This window comes from Coregonus clupeaformis, chromosome 26 (assembly GCF_020615455.1).
Source record: "Coregonus clupeaformis isolate EN_2021a chromosome 26, ASM2061545v1, whole genome shotgun sequence".
Lineage (NCBI taxonomy): Eukaryota > Metazoa > Chordata > Actinopteri > Salmoniformes > Salmonidae > Coregonus > Coregonus clupeaformis.
In genome coordinates this window covers 8100054-8120902 of record NC_059217.1, presented here as the reverse complement: position 1 = coordinate 8120902, position 20849 = coordinate 8100054, and the positions used below count along the sequence as shown (strand labels likewise).

Sequence of the window (20849 nt, the reverse complement as noted above, 5' to 3'; positions counted from 1 at the left end):
GCAACACAAGGTCAGCCGCAGAGCAGTGCCCCTGGAGCAGGTTAGGGGGTTAAGTGCCTTGCTCAAGGGCACATCGGCAGTAGGTGGCACCTGAGATATTGATGCCAGTAACACTCTGGTTGCTGGCTCACTCCCCACAGATTCTGCTTCTCCACATGCAAGTATGAACTGAAAATAGGTATGCAAATGTAAACAGAATGTCAATCTAGAGACAGGATCAATGTATACCTGCCAATAGGCAATGAATAATATACACCTGATCATATAAACAGATATCTGACTAGAGGCCACAACCACTGCACATTTGGCCACTGGTACAGGTCCTCTGATACTGGCCAGTAAAGTCAGAGTAGAGCAGTCTTACCTGGACATATCGGAGAAGTCGGCCTCTTCCTCCTCACAGCGTTCGTCAAGCTCCTTCAGCGCCAGCGTCACGTCCTCCTCACACACAGAGCCACAGGGGCTGTCTAGGATGGGGGGCAGCAGCATGGGCAGGGCTGTGAGGGAGTCCCTCTCCTCACAGAGGGACCCCGGCGGGGTGTCTATGGCCGGAGGGGGAGGGTGGGCCGGGTCCAGGTCGTCGTGGGGATCCTGGGAGTCTGTGAGGTCACACAGCTCAGGGGGCAGAGGGGGGGCGCTGCTGCCAAACCCCGTGTCCGTGCTCACGCTGCTGCTCAGCTCATCTGCTGCCGTCATGCTCACCCCGTCCTAAACAACAGCCAGCAGGGGGAACTCAAGAGCAGGTCGGATATATACTAAAACACTACCCTTGCAAAATTATACAAAGATACATTATCTTGAGACCTTACAGAACCAGAACTGGTTCTTCTAAAAGTCTCTCTAAGAATATCTATTTCAGTGGTTCCCAACCCTTTTTACCAACTGAATTTTGCTCTGCCCGGAGTACCCCTGAAGTACCCCCTCATTTTACCAGTAAGCTTATGGTCTCATGGGTCTTCAAGTACCCCCTGTGGATAGGCCAAGTACCCCCTGTGGATAGGCCAAGTACCCCCTGTGGATAGGCCAAGTACCCCCTGTGGATAGGCCAAGTACCCCCTGTGGATAGGCCAAGTACCCCCTGTGGATAGGCCAAGTACCCCCTGTGGATAGGCCAAGTACCCCCTGTGGATAGGCCAAGTACCCCCTGTGGATAGGCCAAGTACCCCCTGTGGATAGGCCAAGTACCCCATGTTGGGAACCACTGATCTACTTAACCTTTATCTATGCCTGAAATAAAAACATTACTGGCTTAATCTCATTATATAACATTAAAGAAAATAATATTAGAGGTCATGATCAGCATAATTCAAGAGATTGATTTTCACTTTAAAGTTCATACTCTAACTTTGTGTCTCTCTAGAGAAAGGGAACGCAATAAAGAAAAGGGCCAATATCAATCTATGGTGCTGGCCTTGGCCTGCCATTAAGAGTGTGACCCTCAGGGTAATAAAACACTGACATCATGGCCAGACAGGCTGGGAGAGCTAACAAGCCTTCAGATAGATGAGATGTGTTACACTCTGATCAGTGGTGGCACTTTAAAAATGGGGAGGACGGGCTCATAGTAATGGCTGGAACGGAATGAATGGAATGGTCTCACACAAACACCTGGTTTCCATGTGTTTGATACAATTCCATTCACTCCATTCCAGACATTGTTATGAGCCAATCTCACCTCTCCAGCCTCCTCTGACTCTGATGCAGTCCAAGCCGTATGGATGGATCATAAACTACTGATTTATGGATCACACTAAATGACTAGTTACATAAAAGACTAAAACGTGACATTTGAACACAAAGCCACATTGTTGCCCAACTGACAATGACAAACTGCTGTGCAATTGCAGTTATCTGCATTAAACCACAGTATGAGTCATTATACAGGAAACACTACAAGTAAAATGTGTTCATGCAAGGCACGTCCACGGAGGGAGGAGGGGAGTACAGGGGGATCTAGAACATGTCATTGAAAGGACTTGTTCTTTCTGTGCCTTGTTTCCCTCTATTTAAGAGTCTAATGCATTAAGAGAGGAGAGCGTGGCAGGCTGCCAGTGCGTCACTGTGGCTTTATTATGGAAAGCTTTTAGGAGTGGGTGGCCGTCCGGGCCGTCATGGAGGGGATGAGTAAGAGAATTGATGGTTTTATCTGGCGCTCATTACACTAAAAGCTGGGCTCATCATGGGGGAGATGTCCTTGAGCTGATGGGTATGGGCAGTGAGATCCTAGGGAAGCTCAATTCACATAACTGGGGAAAAGACGGGGTGTTCTTTCTGACTGAACAGCCCCCGTTGAATATCCCATCTCTCAGTTTCACTCGCACAATCCGCAAGTGTATGTCCTGTGTCAGTGTGTATGAGACAGTCAATTCAGAATGGGGTCGTCGGGGACAAACATGAGCAGCATACTATCAACACAAAACCTAAAGACAGAACTATACATTGTGTGGAAGAGGTGTTGAGCAAGAGTGCATCCTCACCATGGTTAGTTCCACAGGTTAGTAGTGGTAGATAATGGACTAATGGAAGCTGTTAGTGACTACATGTTAGTATGGGTTACCTGATTGTGTTCCCTGGTTAACTGTTCTCACTGGTTATATCTAATGCATGTCTCTGTGTCGTTTCACAATGCTCTCTAGTGTAGCTGACTTAACTAGTTCATACTCACATATGGGTCTGCCCCGCTGGTGTCCAATGCTCAGCAGGTATTTAACGAGGGGTTTCGTTTTTAATGTTCTGGTTCCAAATTGAGAGGTGAACAGTTTCGGCTAGCCTGAGGTGAGCATTGACGATGATCTCTTCCCCCAATTACACAAGCAAAAACCACGAACCAGTTAAAATCAGAGAAAGCAAGAGCTAGCCCACCACAGCACCCACGAGCCTAGAGCAGCACGACAAGCGGAGAGAAAGAGATGACGGAGAGGGAGATATGAAGAAAGAGAGCACCCCTTACTGCTCTGTCCAGAGAACAGGCAGGACAAGAGCCAGCCCACTGCACCCCAGGTACAGCTCTCTCCCTAGAGACAGACAGAGAGAGGAGGAGGCCACCAACCCTCTGCGTGAAAAAACGAGTGACCCAGAGAGCGCAGCAGAGGTAGAAAGTGGTTAAAAGAGGAGGATAAGGAGCTAGAAAGAGCCGGAGCACCCCAATTTATTTCTCCCGATTGGTCGCACCTCAGGCAGCTGACTGTTGATTGAGTCAGAGCGGGGCATCTCCAGTGCAGGGCTGTCCAGGCGGGGCAGCAGGGCCGTGGTCTCCTCTGTCAGGGCACTGCTGGACGACTCCTGGGATTGCTGCAGAGAGTCCACGTGGTTGGACGTGGCATCGTCCGTAGCCGAGTCACTGTTCATCTGGAGTGAGAGACGGACGCAAAGAACGGTTAAACTTTTCCATTTGGAACTAGATAGTAAATACTAAATGAAATATCTCTGATATTATATGGTCCTCTGCTCCAAGTCTCCAGGATATCTGCTAGTGTATTTTTGTTATTTAAAAAAACATTAAACTGAATTTTTTGCATACAAGAGTAAGATGTTTACCAATAAAAAATATCTGCTATATTCCAGGCATTATTACAAAACATTCTTGTTATTCGAAAAGCTATCACATTATTCTGTCTGCAAATGACATGCTGCATGCTCATGGTAGCATTGCTTAAAAGTTACTACAGATCTGTCTTTGGGCCCCAAGGGCCATTAGAAGCACAGTCTCACTCGCACAGTGCAATATCAAGCGCAAAGGAGGAATAAGAGTACAGCATAGACTGAAGAGCAGCTCTAGGAATAACAGCATATTGTTGATAACAGCCTGGGAATACTTTTGTTTTAGCAAAGCAAAGAGATGTTAGAGAAAGGCAGCCAGAGGTTTGGGGGTTAAAATGATATTCGGTTCATGCTCACAAAGGAACATGCTGTTAATTTGATGCCAGTTGTAACTTGACTGAATAGGTTTTTGACCAGGCATGCTATGGACTCCTTTGAGTTTCACTTTATTGTAGCTAACCTCCCAGTTAGTTCATTGATTCACATACATATTATGTCTGTGACCTAAACATATCAGAAAGCTGAACTGGACTGATTCTTAGAAGTACAGTTTGTGTCTCTACTTTACTTACCTAAAAACAAACTTCTGGGGGAAGGGGGTACTGGTTTGTGGGTAAAATTAGGGTAGAGCATCTAGGATTGGGGTGAAGGGGGGCAGGGAGGGAAATAGTGACTGTTACCAGCGGAAGCAAGCGTCTAGCCCCAGGCCATACCAGGTGAGGTAGTAGCTCTGCTCAGCCGACGCACACACACACACACACACACACCATGCCAACGGGCTGTGTGAGGAGCATGGGGGCAGGAGGGGGAGAGGGGCACCCTGGTGGTGGGTGAGACTTACGAGGCCAGAGCGGGTGAGAATCTGGCTAGCGCTCAGTACCTCCTCCTCAGAGGACTCGTCCGTGTCCTCCTGGTTGGTGAGGTTGAGGCTGGGCGTGCTCCCGGTGTACTGGCACTCCTGCAGGGATGGCGTGTCCCCGTCTCCCTCCCCCTTGTCCATGCTGTCCAGGGAGCGCCGACGTACGCCCCAGTTAAAGTTGTCCATGCTCTCCCCCTACAGGGCACCCATGGAAACAGCAGTTAGATTCCAGTAGAACTAACTGAAGTTTGAGATAGCTGTCGAAAATGTGGATGGATCACAACAGCACAAGTACACAAGAAAACAGAAGTAAAACACAACAAAGTATGCCACTAACATGCCACATCTAAAGAGCTGTGTTTGCAGTAATGGGAAGTGGAGGAAACAACGCCTATTCTCGAAGGCTGTTTGACCCTTATCACTTCGGACATAGAGCTGCAAAACTTACTTTTAAACGAAATAAAAGCACAGAGGAGGGAAATCAGGACAAAGTGCAGACTACATCGATCATGAAACTACAAGTATTTGTGGCATGCTTCATTGGCTGCCTGTTTCTAGACTGACAAAACAGGTGCTTCTACAGGATGACAATCACATGACTGACAGAGGGACACCAGGGCACTGAGGAGAGCAGCTTTAAAAAGCTCCTGCTGGCCCAAAACTTACCTGCAACTCCTTGTGGCAGGAAAAGAGGAAAGGTAACATGTGAGTTAGGAAAAGTAGGCAGTGGGGACAGTTAGAGGACAACATGGAAGAAAAGTCATACCAAGACCTGTATACACACTCGCACAAACGTTAAGACACACACTCAAACGTACTTGAGTCCACGAGCACACAATCACACACTGAATGAAACCATTTACTGTCACCCATCACAACATGATCTGAAATGATGCAATAGCAGAGCAACTATTGCAAATGATCATATGCAAGACATTACAAATATGTGTGTGTGTACAGATGACTTCTCCTAGTGTACAGTAAACAGTACATCCCCCCTCACCTCAGCATCCTCCAGCTCCACGTCCAGGAAATCAAAGTCCTTGAAGACTCCAAACTGCTGCTCACTTCCTGCATCCTCTCCCTGCATGTCCTCCTCCCTCACCACCTCCTCCACCGTGGGGATCAAACTGGTTTGCTGATCACCTGAGTCCAGGTCCTCGTTGGATGAGAACACCACCTAAACACAGACAGCGATAGTACAGTTATGGTAAACATGTTCAATAACCACATGGAGGGATGGGATATATTTTTCTGAAGTTGATCACTAGTCATGCTCGCTCACAGTTTGACATGCCAGGTGTCTTACAGAAGGATTCTTGGGAACGCCAGACTCAGGACCACACAGAGAGAGAACGTTCATGAGCTTTTCTCTGGTTCTCCTCTGAAATAAGACAACATTAACAAAAAAAATGCATAAGACATTTCAATGTTAAACATATCAAACCACATTGTAACATATCCCGTGGCTGAAAGTACCTGAGAGAGTTGGGGCCTCTTCCAGCTGACAGGCACCAGGCCGTTGGAGTTGGATCCAGAGGAGGTGGAGGACGTGCTCCGGGTCACAGCGATGACTTGCGGCTTCCCATTCCGCCCTGCAGCTGTGCGCTGGTCCCCGTACTTTTGCCCTATGATGGGCGTCTGGGGGTCAAAGGTTAAACCAGTTAATCTCGATTATACAGGTCTGATTATTTTCTGATAAAAAGGTAGGGGTAAAAGATGAGTGAGAGAAACATGGAAAGAGTGAAAAAACTGAATCGGAGAAGGACGAAAAGATAACAAGAGGAAGCAGGTCTGGACAGATGTCTGAGAAATATACTTTTTTGTACTTCCATTTATTTGACCAGGTTAGTCTCATTGAGATTACAAATATGTTCTATAAGAGAGACCAGGCCAAAATAGCAGCAGATAAAGTTTTATACAAAGACATGTTACAACATAAAACACAAAGCACAATAGTTTAAAAACATCAATTTACACAGGCAAGACTTCACCTCTGAGATGTCGAAGTGGAAGTCCAGCGTCTTGCCGGGCAGCTCCTTAGAGGAGTTGTTGAAGATGCGAGTGAAGGCGATCTCTGGGGATCCAGAGGACTCTGTGCTGTAGGAGCGCTGCACCTCGTCTGGCACCACCAGGCTGGCCGACCGAGACACCACCAGCTTCAGGATGTTCTGGGCCTCCTTCCAGTACGGGCTCTGGGGAACACAGGTGGTGTTGCTTAGATTGTCAATAGGAGAGGATTTAATGGTTTTAGAAGGACCCCTCAGTTCTAGGAAAGTTAAGAAATATATTGTCTTTCACCTCAAACCTCTTGTTCTTTCCCAAAACACCATCCAATTCTAGGCCTATCCACAGATGTGAAGAAACAACATGTCTACAGTCAGTGCCCCTATGATACTGTATCCCATTTTCTATTTCAAGTTTTAATGTCACATGCACAAGTACAGTGAAATGCCTTTCTTGCAAGCTCCAAACCCAACCTTTGCAGTAATCAATATGAATGTATTACTACAAATAACAAGGTAGAACAAACAAATAAAAATAAGAGCTATATACAGGGTCAGTACCAATACCATATTTACAATGTGCAGAGATACTGGAGTGATAGCGGTAGATACTGTATAGGGGTAAAGTGACTAGGCATTAGGATGTTTGATAAACAGAGTAGCAGCAGCATTAATTACGATTGCATGTCAGTGTGTGTTTGTGTGTGTAGAGTCAGTATATTTGTGTGTGCATGTTCTGTGTGTGTTGGAGTGTCAGTGTGCGTGAGTGTGTAGAGTCCTGTGAGTGTGCATAGAGACATTGTAAAAATAAAATACAAGGGTCAACTCAGATAGTCTGTGTAGCCACTCTGTTAGCTATTCAGCAGTCTTATGGCTTGGGGATAGAAGCTGTTCAGGAGCCTGTTAGTGTCTGACTTGATGCACCGGTACCACTTGCGGAAGCAGAGAGAACAGTCTATGGCTTTGGTGGCTGGAGTCTAACGATTTTCCGGGCATTCCTTTCATACCGCCTGACAGAGACAGAGGTCCTGGATGGCAGGGAGCTTGGCCCCAATGATGTACTGGGCTGTCCGCACCACCCTCTGTAGGGCCATGTGATTGAGGAGCGGTCCTGTTCCATACCAGGCAGAGATGCAGCCAGTCAAGATGCTCTCAATTGTGCAGCTGTAGAACTTTGAGGATTTGAGGGTCCATACCAAACCTTTTCAACTTCCTGAAGGGGAAGAGACGCTGTGGCGCCTTCATGATGTGCGCGTGAGCGAACCATTTTAAGTCCTTAGTGATATGGACACAGAGGAACTTTAAGTTCTATCGACCGACTCCCTTTCCTTTATTCCACCATCAGCTCCTTGGTCTTACTGTCGTTGTGGGAGAGGTTGTTATCCCAGGTCACTGACCTCCTCTCATCGGTGCCGGTGATCAGGCCTACCAACATCGTGTCGTTAGCAAACTTGATGATGGTGTTGGGAGTCGTGCATGACCACATAGTCGTGGGTGAACAGGGAGTACAGGAGGGGTCTAAGCGCACACCCCTGTGGGGCCCCTGCGTTGAGGGTCAGCGTATTCCATCCTACTCGGACCAGGCTGACATCCCTTACAAGCAACCTTGAAAGAACTCTGAATTAATAGTCTCTATTCAAACACATACATGCACACTAACAAAATAATACAAAAGTACAAAAGCACACACTGCTGTTGAGGTCGGTGAGTGGAGAATTGTCCTCAGGCTGGGTGGGGGAGAGTAGGAGTGGTAGTCAGGCCAGCTGCAGTTCTGGCTGAAGAGCATTTAAAGCCCAGGGGTCAGGGCTGGTAAAAGGCTATTCTATAAAGAGCCTTGGCTGGCTGACTATGTCCAAATGGCCTGAGATCCATGACCTGCTTTAATCTTCAAGTGCGTCACTCTGTAGAGAGGGAGTCATTCTGGCTTTTTCCCCTCACATATTCACTCTCTTACACACCAAAGGCTGTATCTGCAGAAATGAAAGAGCCATGCGACACATACAGTATATTCCTGTATCAGCCAATTCCCATTCATTCTTCTCTCGCCCTCTCAGAGACGAGGCCTAAACAGTGTCAGAGTTGAGCTGAAATCTAAAGGGCGAAACCAGGTCTCACCTGGACATATTTGCCGATGATCTTCATGATCTCCAGATTGAACTGTTTGACAGGTGCAGCCGACAGGTCAATGTGACTCAGCAGGCTGTAGATGATCTGTAGCAGGGACTGCTGCATGCTGGGTAGGCCTTTCTCCAGCAGCTGGGGGTGAGAGAGGAAGGGTTAGGAACTGTCTCTCACAGCAGCTAGCATGGGTTAGATGTTGGACATCTGATTACCAGCTGATCAATAATCAACTCTGCTGACTTGTCATAATTAAAAAAACACAAGCTACTGTAAATGGAGGTTAACCAGTGGTTGGAATGTAGACTGACTATGTAATAAGTTGGCAGATTTGATTCTCCTCATTACTGCTATGAAAGCCTGGTGTTGCGGGTGCTTACCTCGGCCAGGTATGTGACCAGATTGAAGGTGATCTCAGCGAAGGCGTCATGTAGGTAACGACACACCACGTTGATCCAGTTGGTGCAGTCTCTGGAGTAGCTGTGTGTGCTGTACAGGCTCATCATGTGGGCCAGGTTAGACAGCGTGGCTGACTTCTCCTCGGCACACACCTTGGCTATCTTATCAGCCGTCTCCTTGCAGAACGGAGTGGGGCTGTCAAAGTGCTGGATGAGGTGAGGCAGCAGGCACAGGATGTTCAGAGGAAAACCTACAAGGAGACGGCAACAGACATCAGGATCAAGTGAATCTAGATCGCCTGAGCTAACACTGAAAGAGAAACCGGTCTAGACCCATCAGCAAGCTCTAGGGGGATTAGTGGCATTTACCAAGCACGAAGCTGGATAAAATGAATAAGATCAATACCTGCTCTCTTACCTGCCACCTGGGAGGGGTCGACCAGAGTGTGGCGGGAGACGCTGATGAGCTTGCTGAGCAGGTGGATGGTGAGCTCCTGGGTGGAGGCTGAGGTGAAGCCCTTGAGGAAGAGTTGCAGCAGACCAGGGAAGCTGTACCATTTCAGCTTGGCCTGCACCCTCTCCAGCCTCTCCCTGCTGTCTGCGTTCTCCAGGGGCAGCTGGCCCAGTAGCTTGTTGAGCAGCCGCAGGGCCAGCAGGTACTCAAACTCATAGTCCGACTCCAGGAGGGAGGCTGCTATCCAGAACACCGTGGCCATCAGGTTGGATGGGTCCACAGGAGGGATGGCCTCCTCCCCAGGACCCCCTCCGCCACCCTCCCGCAACGACGACAAGCTCTGCGTTCGGGCTAGGTTGCCGTGGCTACCGGCCAGCCGGTCAGCGATGTCTAGGGTGTTACTGCGGCGACGGTCTCCCTTACGTTCACCCATGAGACTGGCGCGGAGGGAGTTGCTACGGGTGTGGCTGTGGGGGTAGTGGCCGTGGTGGAACAGACCACCGCTACTCAGGTTCAGCTGGCCCGTGCTCTTCCTATTGGCTGCAAACTTGGCCCCCAGCAGGTGCTCATGGGCAGAGGCCCTGCAGGATAAGAAATGACAATCAGATTATCGACAATTTAAAACCCTGTGTTAGTGAAATACTCAGTGTTTAGAGAGTGTGAGTTGAGAAAAGGGTGTTGTATCAGAGATGGACAATTCCACAGTAACATTGTGACAATGTCCATAGAAAATTTTACAAAAATAAATGTACTTGAAGAACAGTGCAGATGCAAAGTTTGGTAACAGAATGACGGCACAAACCGTCATCATTCTGTTACCAAACTTTGCATCTGTATTGTTCTTCAAGTAAATGTTTATTTTTGTAAATTCTCAGTGGAAATTGTTAAAAGTAGTCCTTGTGCATAGAGTTGTATGGTTTGTTTAACTTCGCAATCATTGGTTTTTGTTAGACATACATTTTAATGTGAAAAATTGGAGTCTGATTGTCAGTTAATGTGGAATTGCCCAGATCTAACTGGTCAGTGCTTACTGTGCCAAGGCAGTGAGGAGGTCATAGTTCTTGACAGTGTCAGCGAGCGTGTCGATCCCTGACTCAAGAGTCAGCAGCAGCTCGATAACAAAACCCTGAGGAGACAGAGGAGCAGAGGTCAACCACCCAGACAAACAGACCTCTGAAACTGCAGTACCCAGTGGCTCTGCTTACTAACAGAGCTGCTGATCGACACTGATCACAGGTCAGAGTGGCTGAACCCTCTGGAGCATAGTGCCTGTTTAAGCGGTTATACTCTCGCTCATCTGAGATCAGAAGTTAGTGATAACACTAATAGAGCAGATAGCCCAAAGGTCATACTTAAAGGTGGTTGTCTTGATACCGGTGGGTCTTCTAGCTCACCTGTGCCTCCTCTCCAGGGTCGCCCACTGTCTCTACGAGGCGTGAGAGGACATCAGAAAGTGTGGCGGCTGTGAGGGGTTGTTTGAGAGCCCTGAAGATCTGGAAGGAGCGCCCTGCATAGTGACGAGACGAGCAGGACAGAGCAGTCTGCAGGGCGACCTCACTCAGCAACTGCTCCAGCTGGAAACCTGGTTAACACACAAACAGCCACAGAGATATTCAATATAAAAACATATGGATGTAACAGACACAAATAAGAATAGAGGGATATTTAACGGGAATTTTAGCACTAAGAAATACAACAGACAGGACAGTCAGTGCAGTAGAGGGGGAACAGGAACAGGCATAAAACCACACAGACCTGACTGGGACTGTTTGAAGACGGTCACGACATGTCTGAGGAACACGCTCAGCTGGTCAGCACTCTTTATGTTGGGGTTCTTGGGTGACACATCCTCATGGTTCCACAGGGGCCCCCGCTTCCTGCAGGACAGAAAGACAAGACCGAATCAGGAGAGAAAACGAGGGAAGTCAGCACTATCATCACACAACTCACCAAACCCTGATATTCTCATCCCAAGTCAAAAATGTTTGTATTAGCACACGCAAACCCATGCAATTGAACAATACCCCATCCTTTCAGACATGGCTGCAAGTGCGAGACCAGATACATGGGTTACATCACACAAGACAAACTGATATATACAGCTATGACAGAGACATCCACATACAGCGCAAAAAAAACAGATTCTCAGGTAAATGTAGTGTAGTTGAGTGTTAGTTACTACCTGGCGGTGACAAACTCGATGAGGGCTTTGACCTTCTCGTACTGCTCTGTGGTGACGTCCACCTCGTTGATCAGGGTGGGGGTGAGGTGGGGCAGGGGGACTCCTCCTGCACCAAGGCTGATGCTGGACGACGTGGAGATGGAGCTCAGGCCTGAGTCTGTCATGGGAGACGGCTGGTAGTCTGGCACAAAGTCACACAATCCTGCATGAGTAACACACAGACACATGAGCGATTCGTGGCTGACGAATCACTATAAACTTCCGATTTCATACATTGATCTGTGAAGACTGGAGAGCAAATGAGGACATGGATCTCTTCTGCCCCCTACTGATTTTATTGGACAATACAGAACCAGGCAAAGGGATATTTGTGCTCTTGAGCTAAGCTACTCAGATCTTTGCAGAGCGCTACTGACCTGTGAGGTTGAACTCGTGGGGCGGTGGCTTCACCGTCAGCACCTTGGGGTCGTTGTACTCTCGGTTGCGCAATAGAACGGAGGCCAGGGATTGGACGCTGCTGTTGGTTCCCTGGACGACCAGCAGGTGAAGCAGTAGGCGTTTGCAGTGCTCGTAGACCTCAGGGTGCTGGTGGTCCAACCCTGGAGGGGGGAGAAACAACACAAGGGACTGCTGAGAAAATCTATTCCATGAACATGATGAACACTGGCAAGAGTAGAGTTTGCATTTGTTTTGCCTGTAAATTCTGATTGTAATCAGCCAGTTGTATAGAGGCGAGTGGTGAGATACCTATGAAGATGGAGTGCAGCAGGAGGTGAAGGTAGGCGCTCCACTCCACTTTGACCCCATGGTCCACTATGAGGTCAGTCAGTAGGATGACAGCGATGTTACACCTGAGGAACACCACACCAGAGGGTCAGCGGAAAGGTCACACAGACCGGTCAGAGATCAAGTGGAGGGGGGTAGAGGTTACCTGTGGAGGGGTACTCCAGGGGTGTTGGTCTCTGGCAGGTAGTCCACCAGAGGGGACCAGCAGCCCCCTGTGGGAGGGAAAGGGAGGGGCTCGGGACGGTTGTGGTCCATCACCTTCAGACGCCAGTTCGCATACAGCGGCATGGAGTCACCTGGCGAAAACAGTGGCTTATCACACCTGTGGCAACATGGATGTACAGTATGTATATATAAAGCATAGAGGAGTATGGCTGTCTCTTACCCTTCTCCTCCTCATAGGATCCTCCAGAGCTGCTGCTGTAGCGAGACTCCAGGCGGTGGTGCTGACGGTTCAGGTTACTGTTCAGACCACTGTAGATGTCCAGATGGGTGTAACTGCAGACAGAGTGAGACAGCTGTAGTCTCACTGGGAGTGTCTCAGTGTGTGAGTGAGAGACTGAGTGTGTGTGCTCATACCTGTCATCCATGTTGGGGTCTTTATTCTTGCTGCTGTCATGGTGACCGTCGGTTCCTGGCACCATGGTGTTACTGCTGGAGGTGGTTCCTGTGGACAGAGATCGGGAAAGGCATCTAGGAACTATGGCAACACAAGGTTTAGGTTGGTACATTTACATTTTAGTCATTTAGCAGACGCTCTTATCCAGAGCGACTTACAGTGCATACATTTTTCATACTGGCCCCCCGTGGGAATCGAACCCACAACCCTGGCGTTGCAAGCGCCATGCTCTACCAACTGAGCTACACGGGACCTGACAGACAATGTCATTATGACAGTCATACATAGTCCAACAGTCCATGAGGGAGTAGATGGGGAAATAAGTACCATAGAAACATCAAGCATCTGTGTGTTCTATCCCAGGACAGTGGGGCTATAACACAGAGGAGGGACAGTGTGATATATACCTGCTGAGGTGACGGAGGGGATCTTGTAGCTGGAGGTGATGCGGTAGTAAGGAGGGTTGTCCATGTGAGTGACAGCAGAGCTCACTGGGTCTGTCAGGTCCAGCTCACACATCAGCTCCTCCAGCAGCTGCATAGTCTTATCCCTGCCCAGGTACACCACCACACGCTTCACCTGAGGACACGCACGTTTTAACAAACATCTAAGATGACTGAATAACGGTTGGATATGGGAGGTGTGAGGGAGAGAGGATCGTTGTGTAAGCTTTACTTACATAGGGCAGGAGGCTGGGCTCACTGTTGACCCCTGACATGCTGATGAGGAAGTGGAGGATAATCTTCAGGTTCTTTGGCCAGCTGTCTGCCAGGGTGGTCCACACGTTCTCTATCTCTGACCACGCAAACTCATCCCCATACTGTATACACAAGAGCAATACAGTCCAAACAAACATGATCATTTATCAGCAGCAGAGTGAATGTAATGCCTGTGTGTGGTCAGGTTGCGGTCATACCTTGGCGGTCATGAACATGAGGTTGTTGAGCACCATGGTGGTGGCATGCGGGGAGCCCCAGCCCTCCCCTCTGAGCCAGCGCCGGCTGTTGACCATCATCATGTCACGCTCGTGGGCGTCCTCCTCATCCTCACAGACGGGGGTCTCCTGTCTCCGTGGCGACGGCTTGAATTCCACCAGCTCCACGTTGTTCATCCAGGGCAGGAGGTAGTGCAGCATCACCTGGCGACCACCAGGGTGTGCTGTCTGGATACGCTGGCTCACCTCTGGGGTAGGAAACAGCACAGTCACCACATCAATAAGAGTCAAATCTATGTGCCAAATGCCAAAGCTATGCATCTCGAATGACAGACTATTCACTTTAAAGAGCACTACTTTGACCAGGGGGTCATTTGAGATTTGCCCAATGAGACAGATGAGTGTAGGACGGTGTGTGATGTGTATGTATGTAACAGTGCAGACCTGAGAAGATGGGCATGGTGAGCTCTGGGTATGTCCTGGCCAGCTCCTCAGACAGATGGTAGTAGGAGACAGAGTAGAGGTGTGGCAGGGGGGAGGGAGGGGTCAGGATCCCATCTGTTCTCTGGATCTCCAGTTTATGAGCGTAACGGAAGAGCTTGGGCTCCAAGATCTGGGGAACAGAACACACACAGAAAAATCCCATTAAGTACCTACAAAAAAAATACTGGATTTTTTTTAGAGCCAGTTAACAGAGAAGCATGTGTCCAGGAACGTGTCAAACCAACCTGCAGCAGCTGCATGGCCACCTCATAGATATCTCTGGATGAATCAGCCGCCTTGAACAGGATCAGATTCAGCAGCACCACAGTGTCAAACTGGTAATCCCTGTAGACCATACGATATCAATCATATTAGTACATCATGGATTATGGAGTTAATACACAGAGAAACGCGCACACACTATAAATCAGACATAATGGGCGACGTGCCTGTTGTGAAAGACGTTGGCGATGGCCCTGAAGCAGCCGGCAGCCACGCGGCGTGAGCCAGTGTAGCAGCGGTCCACAGCCCAGAACATCAGGTTACTCTGGTCTGGGTTCAGCTCCAACAGCAGCATCACTGCCTCACAGCCCAACTGGTGCACCTGCAGGGGGACACAGAGAGACAGACCATCAGAGGGACCATCAGCACAAACCCTCCATATACAACTGCACTCAGTGCTGCACCTCAAGAGTCAAGCTATTTCCTTCCCTTCATCTGGACCACTCAAAAGTAATTGAACCCGTGAGAGTTTAGCCTTAACCTGTTTTGCGATCATATCAGTGCAGATGACGGACAGAAGGTGGTAATCAAGGAATGGTTTAAGCCCAGCAGTGTAGAAGGGCTCTTCTCCTACCTTTCTGTCCTGAGAGTCCAGGATGTTGTCCAGCCACTTGTAGAGATAACCATCAGAGGAGAGGCCTACGTTATCAGCCACTGGACCACAGCACAACACTGCAGACATGGCCTACAGACACACAGTAGACAAACATTTACCACGTCATGACTCAGAAGTGTTTATAGTGTTGACAGAGTGTGATCTCAGTGATAGTCGTGCATGTGAACAGCTGGTTGTACCTTGAGTGCACAGTACTGGTGTCGGTTGATCTGCATGTTGCGGTCGCTGTAGCGGTCTAGTGGGGTGAACATGATGCTGAAGGGCCCGGCCCAGTGGCTGAACAACATGAACAGACTGTGTCTCAGAGACTGCTGGGGGAAGATGGTCCTCCTCTGGTGCACTGGTGGGAATACACACACAGAGATGTCAAACAGCAACTCACAAAACACACACTTTCTTTTTTTACTTTAGTTTATTTAGTAAATATTTTCTTAAAACTGCATTGTTGGTTAAGGGCTTGTAAGTAAGCATTTCACGGTAAGGTATTGTATTCGACACGTGACAAATAAAATTTGATTTGATTTTACACTTTATTGTGTGTGTGTGTGTGTGTGTGTGTGTGTGTGTGTGTGTGTGTGTGTGTGTGTGTGTGTGTGTGTGGGGGGGTACCTGGGACGTTCTGAATGATGTTGGCCACCAGAGCGCTGAAGTGGCAGCGGATGTCCTTCAGTGTGTCGGAGTCTTTGTCATTCTCAGCCTCCAGCAGCTGTCTCGTCAGATCCACATATTCCAACAGTGTCGAGTTCAGAGAGTGACTCTCCCCGTCCAGACCGCCACTCGCCCTGCACACAAAGGACAGGGGTCAGTGAATTCAAAGATGGAAGGTCCATGATTATATTCTAGGATACTATATTCTATAACTACATGTGTATTTATATCTCTAGTTTGTAATGGTCTGTTCTGGCTTCCACTCACGTCTGACTGATGACACCAGCATCGGCCAGCAGCTCAAAGATCCGGACCAGCTGGACCCTCAGGATGTCACGACGCCTGCGACGCTTCATGTTCTGCATCAAGAGAGGAGAAGAGTCAGTACTGAGCAGGTAGTACGGTGTTTTGATGTTAGATAAATGAATGAGATGTGAGGGTCAGTGAGCTTCACCCACCTCGGGTCTCCTCTCCAGAGCCTCCTTAATGATGGGGTTCAGTTCCTCTATCAACTCTCTGGAAGACAGACTAGAAGTAAGGAAAACTACTGGGCAAACACTCATACACCCTCACTCATCACATACCGTGCCTACTAACCAAATAACCCCAAATCACACACAAACTAGGACATATTCAAACATGCAAATTTGAACACAGGCAACTCAAACATGACTCTCAGCCACAGACAGACGTACAGGGTGGCTCCCTCACCTGAAGGCCACGGGGTTGGTCCTGCCAAGCCCCAGGACGAGTGACTCTGTGATGTCCATGCTCTCAGAGCGCATCATCGGGACAACGTGTTTGAACAGGGATGAGGGGGACGGAGTGCCAATAATCTGGACACACATAAAGATAACAAATCAATATGACAATTCAAATGATTTTTCAATCTCTAACTAAAGGAAATAAATATAGTAAAAACACAGCATTTTCTCAACGTGGAATAGGCATTATCACATTGACAGCACCCATGTAAAACATACTGAGGAAAAAAGTGGATAGGTCATGCCCTCTGACCTTAGAGTCATAGCTGTAGCCGCTGTCCGGCGTGGACGCCAGCGTCTCAGGCGGGGAGCAGCGGACGGAGCCAGAGGTGGAGGAGGAGGAGTTAGGGGAGGAAGTGGCGGAGCTACAACAGAGGATCAGGTAGTTCCTCCACAGCCCCACGTACGAGTCACTACTGCTGCTCAGGCTGTTCAGCTTCTTAGCATTTATAGGGCTGCTGCAGGGGCACAGGTCAAAGATTCATAACAGGCAGGTGGTATTAGACAGTCCCTCCAGGATTTCGCAGGGATTTTTATTTATTTTGCAGGCAAAAATACTTGATTTTATTTTACGCAAAAATTAGCTGCAAAGGGAAAACGTTTGTTGACGTGTGGCTTAATTGACCCATACTGTGCGGTGATTGGTTGAAATTGCGAGTCCTCTTTTTGCAATCGCGGAATCCTGGAAGGACTTATTAGAAAATCACATACAACGTACATACGCACACTAGAAAAGACAGGCAACAACTCTCATCCTCATATACAGCTGAGGGATCAATTAGGATGATGTAATCCACAGTCACACGCCGAGTCTCCAGTGTCGTCGTTAACCGTACGGTCACCATACACAAGACAGGGTGACATCATCCAGCACTCTAGTGAGCAGACTGCAACCACATCCATTCGAAGTGCCTTTTTACAACCTCAAATGTAACGTGCACATGCACCCATGAGAACCGCATTGACAGAGTAAGGCCTGGAGAGACGTACTTGATATCCACTTGTGGAGAGAGCAGCTGCAGGCGAGTATAGGCGAACATCCAGGCATAGTTGAGTGCGGTGGGGCAGTGCTTGGGGAGGTGCTCCTGACGCAGGTAGCTGGACAGGCTGATGACCCAGGGGTCCTGGCCCTGCGTCACGTGGGCAAACACCCAGATGTGCGACGGGCTGACCACGTCAAACTGGTGGCTGATGGGAGACGAGCTCCATTCTGCCAGCGTCTGCAAGTCGATACCACTGGGGCAGTATAGCAGGTTGGTCTGCAGGGGAGAGGGGAGGAGAGGATGAGGGTCAGGGTGTTTGTACCATGTTGTGCTGCTGCCATGTTGTTGTCATGTGTTGCTACCATGTTGCTGTCATGTGTTGTCTTAGGTCTCTTTATGTAGTGTTCTGTCTCTCTTGTCGTGATGTGTGTTTTGTCCTACATTTTATTTTGAATCCCAGCCCCAATCCCAGCAGGTGGCCTTTTGCCTCTTGGTAGGCCGTCATTGTAAATAAGAATTTGTTCTTAATTGACTTGCCTAGTTAAATAAAATCAAAAGTGAGTTACACAACAGCTTCGCCATTCTTACCTGGTCAGCTCCTGTGAGATGGATGAAGCTCTCCAGCACAGATGCACTTAGTCTGTCCATCACATCTATGGCCAACTCCTCGTCTCCCTTAAAGAGAAACAGGCAGAAACAGTTATAGTGAGTCTCTTGCATCTTACTTGAGGCTACTTTAGAAACACTGCATCTCATTATTTGAGTCACTTTCAGATCCCCGTCTGTCAGTCTGAGTTGGTAGTTACCTTGGTGATGCCCAGAGCAGTGTGCAGGGCTCTGACCTCTTTGAGGACATTAACAGCCAGCCTGCGGGTGGCGGGGCGACAGCTGCACAGCACCACCAGCGCCAGGCCCTCCACCACGTGCAACACCCCCCACAGAGGAGAGCGCTCAAAGGGGAGAGACGGCTTGCTGCCAGGGCCCTGCTGGAGCACCCACACACACAGAGACAGGGTTATAAATCACACAAACCCAATTCAAAATACACAACAACCCTACTACTACAGTACAGAGCAAGTTCGCTATACACTCTCCACCCACCTGTGCCTCGTGGGTCTTGTTGCTGGTCTGGACGGCCTGCCTCCACTGGCTGATGAGTTGCAGAAGCATCTTGACGGCGTTGTCCAGCAGCGTGGGGTGGACATCGGTGACCTCGCGCACAATGAAGTAGACGAAGCCAGAGAGCACGTCCTCCCTCCACTCTGGGAAGTCCACCATTAGGGCCTGCAGGGTGGTGAAGGCCAGGCCACGCAGCTCCTCATCCATGTGGATGGTCAGCCTGGAGAAGAGAGGACTCAGGGGTCAGACAGAGGGCAAACAGGATCACAAACAGAGCTTTTGAAGGCACAGCTTTGGCAAAATAAAAGCCCCATTGCTTTGTTCATCAATTACTCCCAGACAGAGGAGGTACATGTGAAGGAGTGGGGTCCTTTACTTGGCCAGCAGCTCGATGAGGTCCTGTCTGCTCATGCCGTCTGGGATCAGTCTGGGGATGGCCGCCACACACGTACGGAACAGATCGATCTTTGGCTTCCTTTCCCCCCTGCAACACAACGCACCGTTTGCAAACAGGTAAATGACACATGCAGACGGACACACACACACTTTATGGGCCACATATGTTAAGTCAAAGAGGCCCTTACGTGATCATATCCTCAGGCTCCTTATTGGACATCTGGACGTTGGTCATGCTCATGGAGCGCCCCACCTCCTTGTCCAGATGACGCAGGATGTTGTCCAGGGCCTTTCTCACCGCTGGGTAGTACAGCGACATGCCTACAAACACACATATATTCATTACTCTGACACTATACACAAACTTGACCCTAAAATCACCCACTCCCATGAGCTTATTTATTTAAGAAATGTATTTGGCAGGGGACAGTGCACATTAAATCAACATTTCAGGTTCAACATCAATGTAAAATTGCCGGAGTTAGCAACAAAGCTAACTTTGGTCCATAGTCCCCGAGTCATAGCTGAGTCATACTGGCCTGTTGTGACCAGGGTGGAGCTTAGAGATGTTAACCTACCGATGACCTTGGCCTCCTCGTCAGTGAGGGTGGTGGCGAGGAAGATCTTTTTGACCCGCAGGGTGTTTCCTGAGGGCATGATGACCCCTGTGGTGGGCATGGGCGGCTCCCCGTCCTTCTGCTGCAGACTGTCAGCTATCACCAGGAAGGCCCTCAGGCCAATATTCATCCTCTGAGAGGGAGAGAGTGAGAGAGAGAGAGAGAGAGAGAGAGAGAGGGAGAGAGGCAGAAAGGGACAGTCAGAGAATGAAGAGTAATCACAGTGAGTGTATGATTGGATAATTACTGTTGTCTCTCGGCCATCTCTTACCTCTGGATTGATGGTGAAGGTCTTGTGAGATTTCCCCACACACAGGAGGTCATAAATGATCTCCTTCATAGCAAAGTCAAGCCTTTCCTGTGAAATGAGCCACAATAAACCAATAACCACTATTCACAGATAACATAAAAGCCATTACCTGCGCTATAGCTGAATTATACAGGAATAACTACTCCAGCATGTCCTCATAAGACATACCTGAGCTATGAACTGGATGATCTTGACGAAGATGTTGAGGGGCGTGTCCCTTGGCACCACGCTACGGGAGCCTTTGGGGAAAAGTGCTGAAACAATGCTGAGCAGCCGGCTGCAGGAAACAGGAGAAGATTAAAGGGTTAAACTGGGAAGTTCACCACGGAGACTGTAAATTAGACCAGTTCTGAGTATAGATGGGATTCTAGTTCTGGTTCGGCAGAAGGAGTGGGCACTTGTTTGTTCTAATATGGTGATTTAGGTGCTGTTCTGGATGACTTTCATTTGATAGTGTCCGTACACACAGAGATAGTGTGGTGTGGGCCTACAGTGTGATAGGGTGGGCCCTGACCTGTCTCAGTCTCTGGCCGGGCTGGTACTGACCTCTGTGTGACGGTGTTGCTCTCACACTTGATCCTGATGATGTAGACCCACAGCAGTCTGTAGAGCGACTCCAGCGCCACACGGGACATTTTGGGATCTTTGTTCTAAAGGGTCAGAGAGAGAACATTCAGAACACCTGCCTCCTCCTGAAGTCTGGTGTGGGGCGTGCCACATAAAGAGGGATCTGAC

General features: G+C 48.9%; 1 protein-coding gene across 17 annotated transcripts in view; it reads right to left on the bottom strand.

Moving 5' to 3' along the window:
* LOC121540166 (protein furry homolog-like) overlaps positions 1 to 20849 on the bottom strand; it is a 94920-nt gene that overhangs the window by 12006 nt on the left and 62065 nt on the right. For 6 of the 17 annotated variants that reach the window (XM_041848829.2, XM_041848813.2, XM_041848817.2 and 3 more), the window contains 44 exons: positions 20661 to 20764; positions 20283 to 20391; positions 20076 to 20162; positions 19766 to 19937; positions 19376 to 19508; positions 19168 to 19275; positions 18774 to 19011; positions 18479 to 18658; positions 18261 to 18347; positions 17680 to 17948; positions 16943 to 17147; positions 16637 to 16761; positions 16384 to 16441; positions 16193 to 16284; positions 15887 to 16059; positions 15457 to 15617; positions 15236 to 15346; positions 14829 to 14983; positions 14625 to 14724; positions 14341 to 14509; positions 13879 to 14144; positions 13642 to 13782; positions 13370 to 13541; positions 12923 to 13010; positions 12729 to 12841; positions 12489 to 12639; positions 12305 to 12408; positions 11974 to 12156; positions 11558 to 11759; positions 11131 to 11252; positions 10770 to 10957; positions 10407 to 10501; positions 9328 to 9956; positions 8904 to 9172; positions 8521 to 8661; positions 6394 to 6594; positions 5879 to 6040; positions 5685 to 5783; positions 5403 to 5579; positions 5066 to 5074; positions 4382 to 4594; positions 3172 to 3348; positions 365 to 708; positions 91 to 168 (listed from right to left, as the gene is read on the bottom strand). In XM_041848829.2, coding sequence (XP_041704763.1) covers positions 91 to 168; positions 365 to 708; positions 3172 to 3348; positions 4382 to 4594; positions 5066 to 5074; positions 5403 to 5579; positions 5685 to 5783; positions 5879 to 6040; positions 6394 to 6594; positions 8521 to 8661; positions 8904 to 9172; positions 9328 to 9956; positions 10407 to 10501; positions 10770 to 10957; positions 11131 to 11252; positions 11558 to 11759; positions 11974 to 12156; positions 12305 to 12408; positions 12489 to 12639; positions 12729 to 12841; positions 12923 to 13010; positions 13370 to 13541; positions 13642 to 13782; positions 13879 to 14144; positions 14341 to 14509; positions 14625 to 14724; positions 14829 to 14983; positions 15236 to 15346; positions 15457 to 15617; positions 15887 to 16059; positions 16193 to 16284; positions 16384 to 16441; positions 16637 to 16761; positions 16943 to 17147; positions 17680 to 17948; positions 18261 to 18347; positions 18479 to 18658; positions 18774 to 19011; positions 19168 to 19275; positions 19376 to 19508; positions 19766 to 19937; positions 20076 to 20162; positions 20283 to 20391; positions 20661 to 20764 — 7160 coding nt within the window. The remainder of the gene's footprint in view (positions 1 to 90; positions 169 to 364; positions 709 to 3171; positions 3349 to 4381; positions 4595 to 5065; positions 5075 to 5402; positions 5580 to 5684; positions 5784 to 5878; positions 6041 to 6393; positions 6595 to 8520; positions 8662 to 8903; positions 9173 to 9327; positions 9957 to 10406; positions 10502 to 10769; positions 10958 to 11130; positions 11253 to 11557; positions 11760 to 11973; positions 12157 to 12304; positions 12409 to 12488; positions 12640 to 12728; positions 12842 to 12922; positions 13011 to 13369; positions 13542 to 13641; positions 13783 to 13878; positions 14145 to 14340; positions 14510 to 14624; positions 14725 to 14828; positions 14984 to 15235; positions 15347 to 15456; positions 15618 to 15886; positions 16060 to 16192; positions 16285 to 16383; positions 16442 to 16636; positions 16762 to 16942; positions 17148 to 17679; positions 17949 to 18260; positions 18348 to 18478; positions 18659 to 18773; positions 19012 to 19167; positions 19276 to 19375; positions 19509 to 19765; positions 19938 to 20075; positions 20163 to 20282; positions 20392 to 20660; positions 20765 to 20849) is intronic. The other 11 variants (XM_041848820.2, XM_041848823.2, XM_041848822.2 and 8 more) reach the window with 8 other exon arrangements.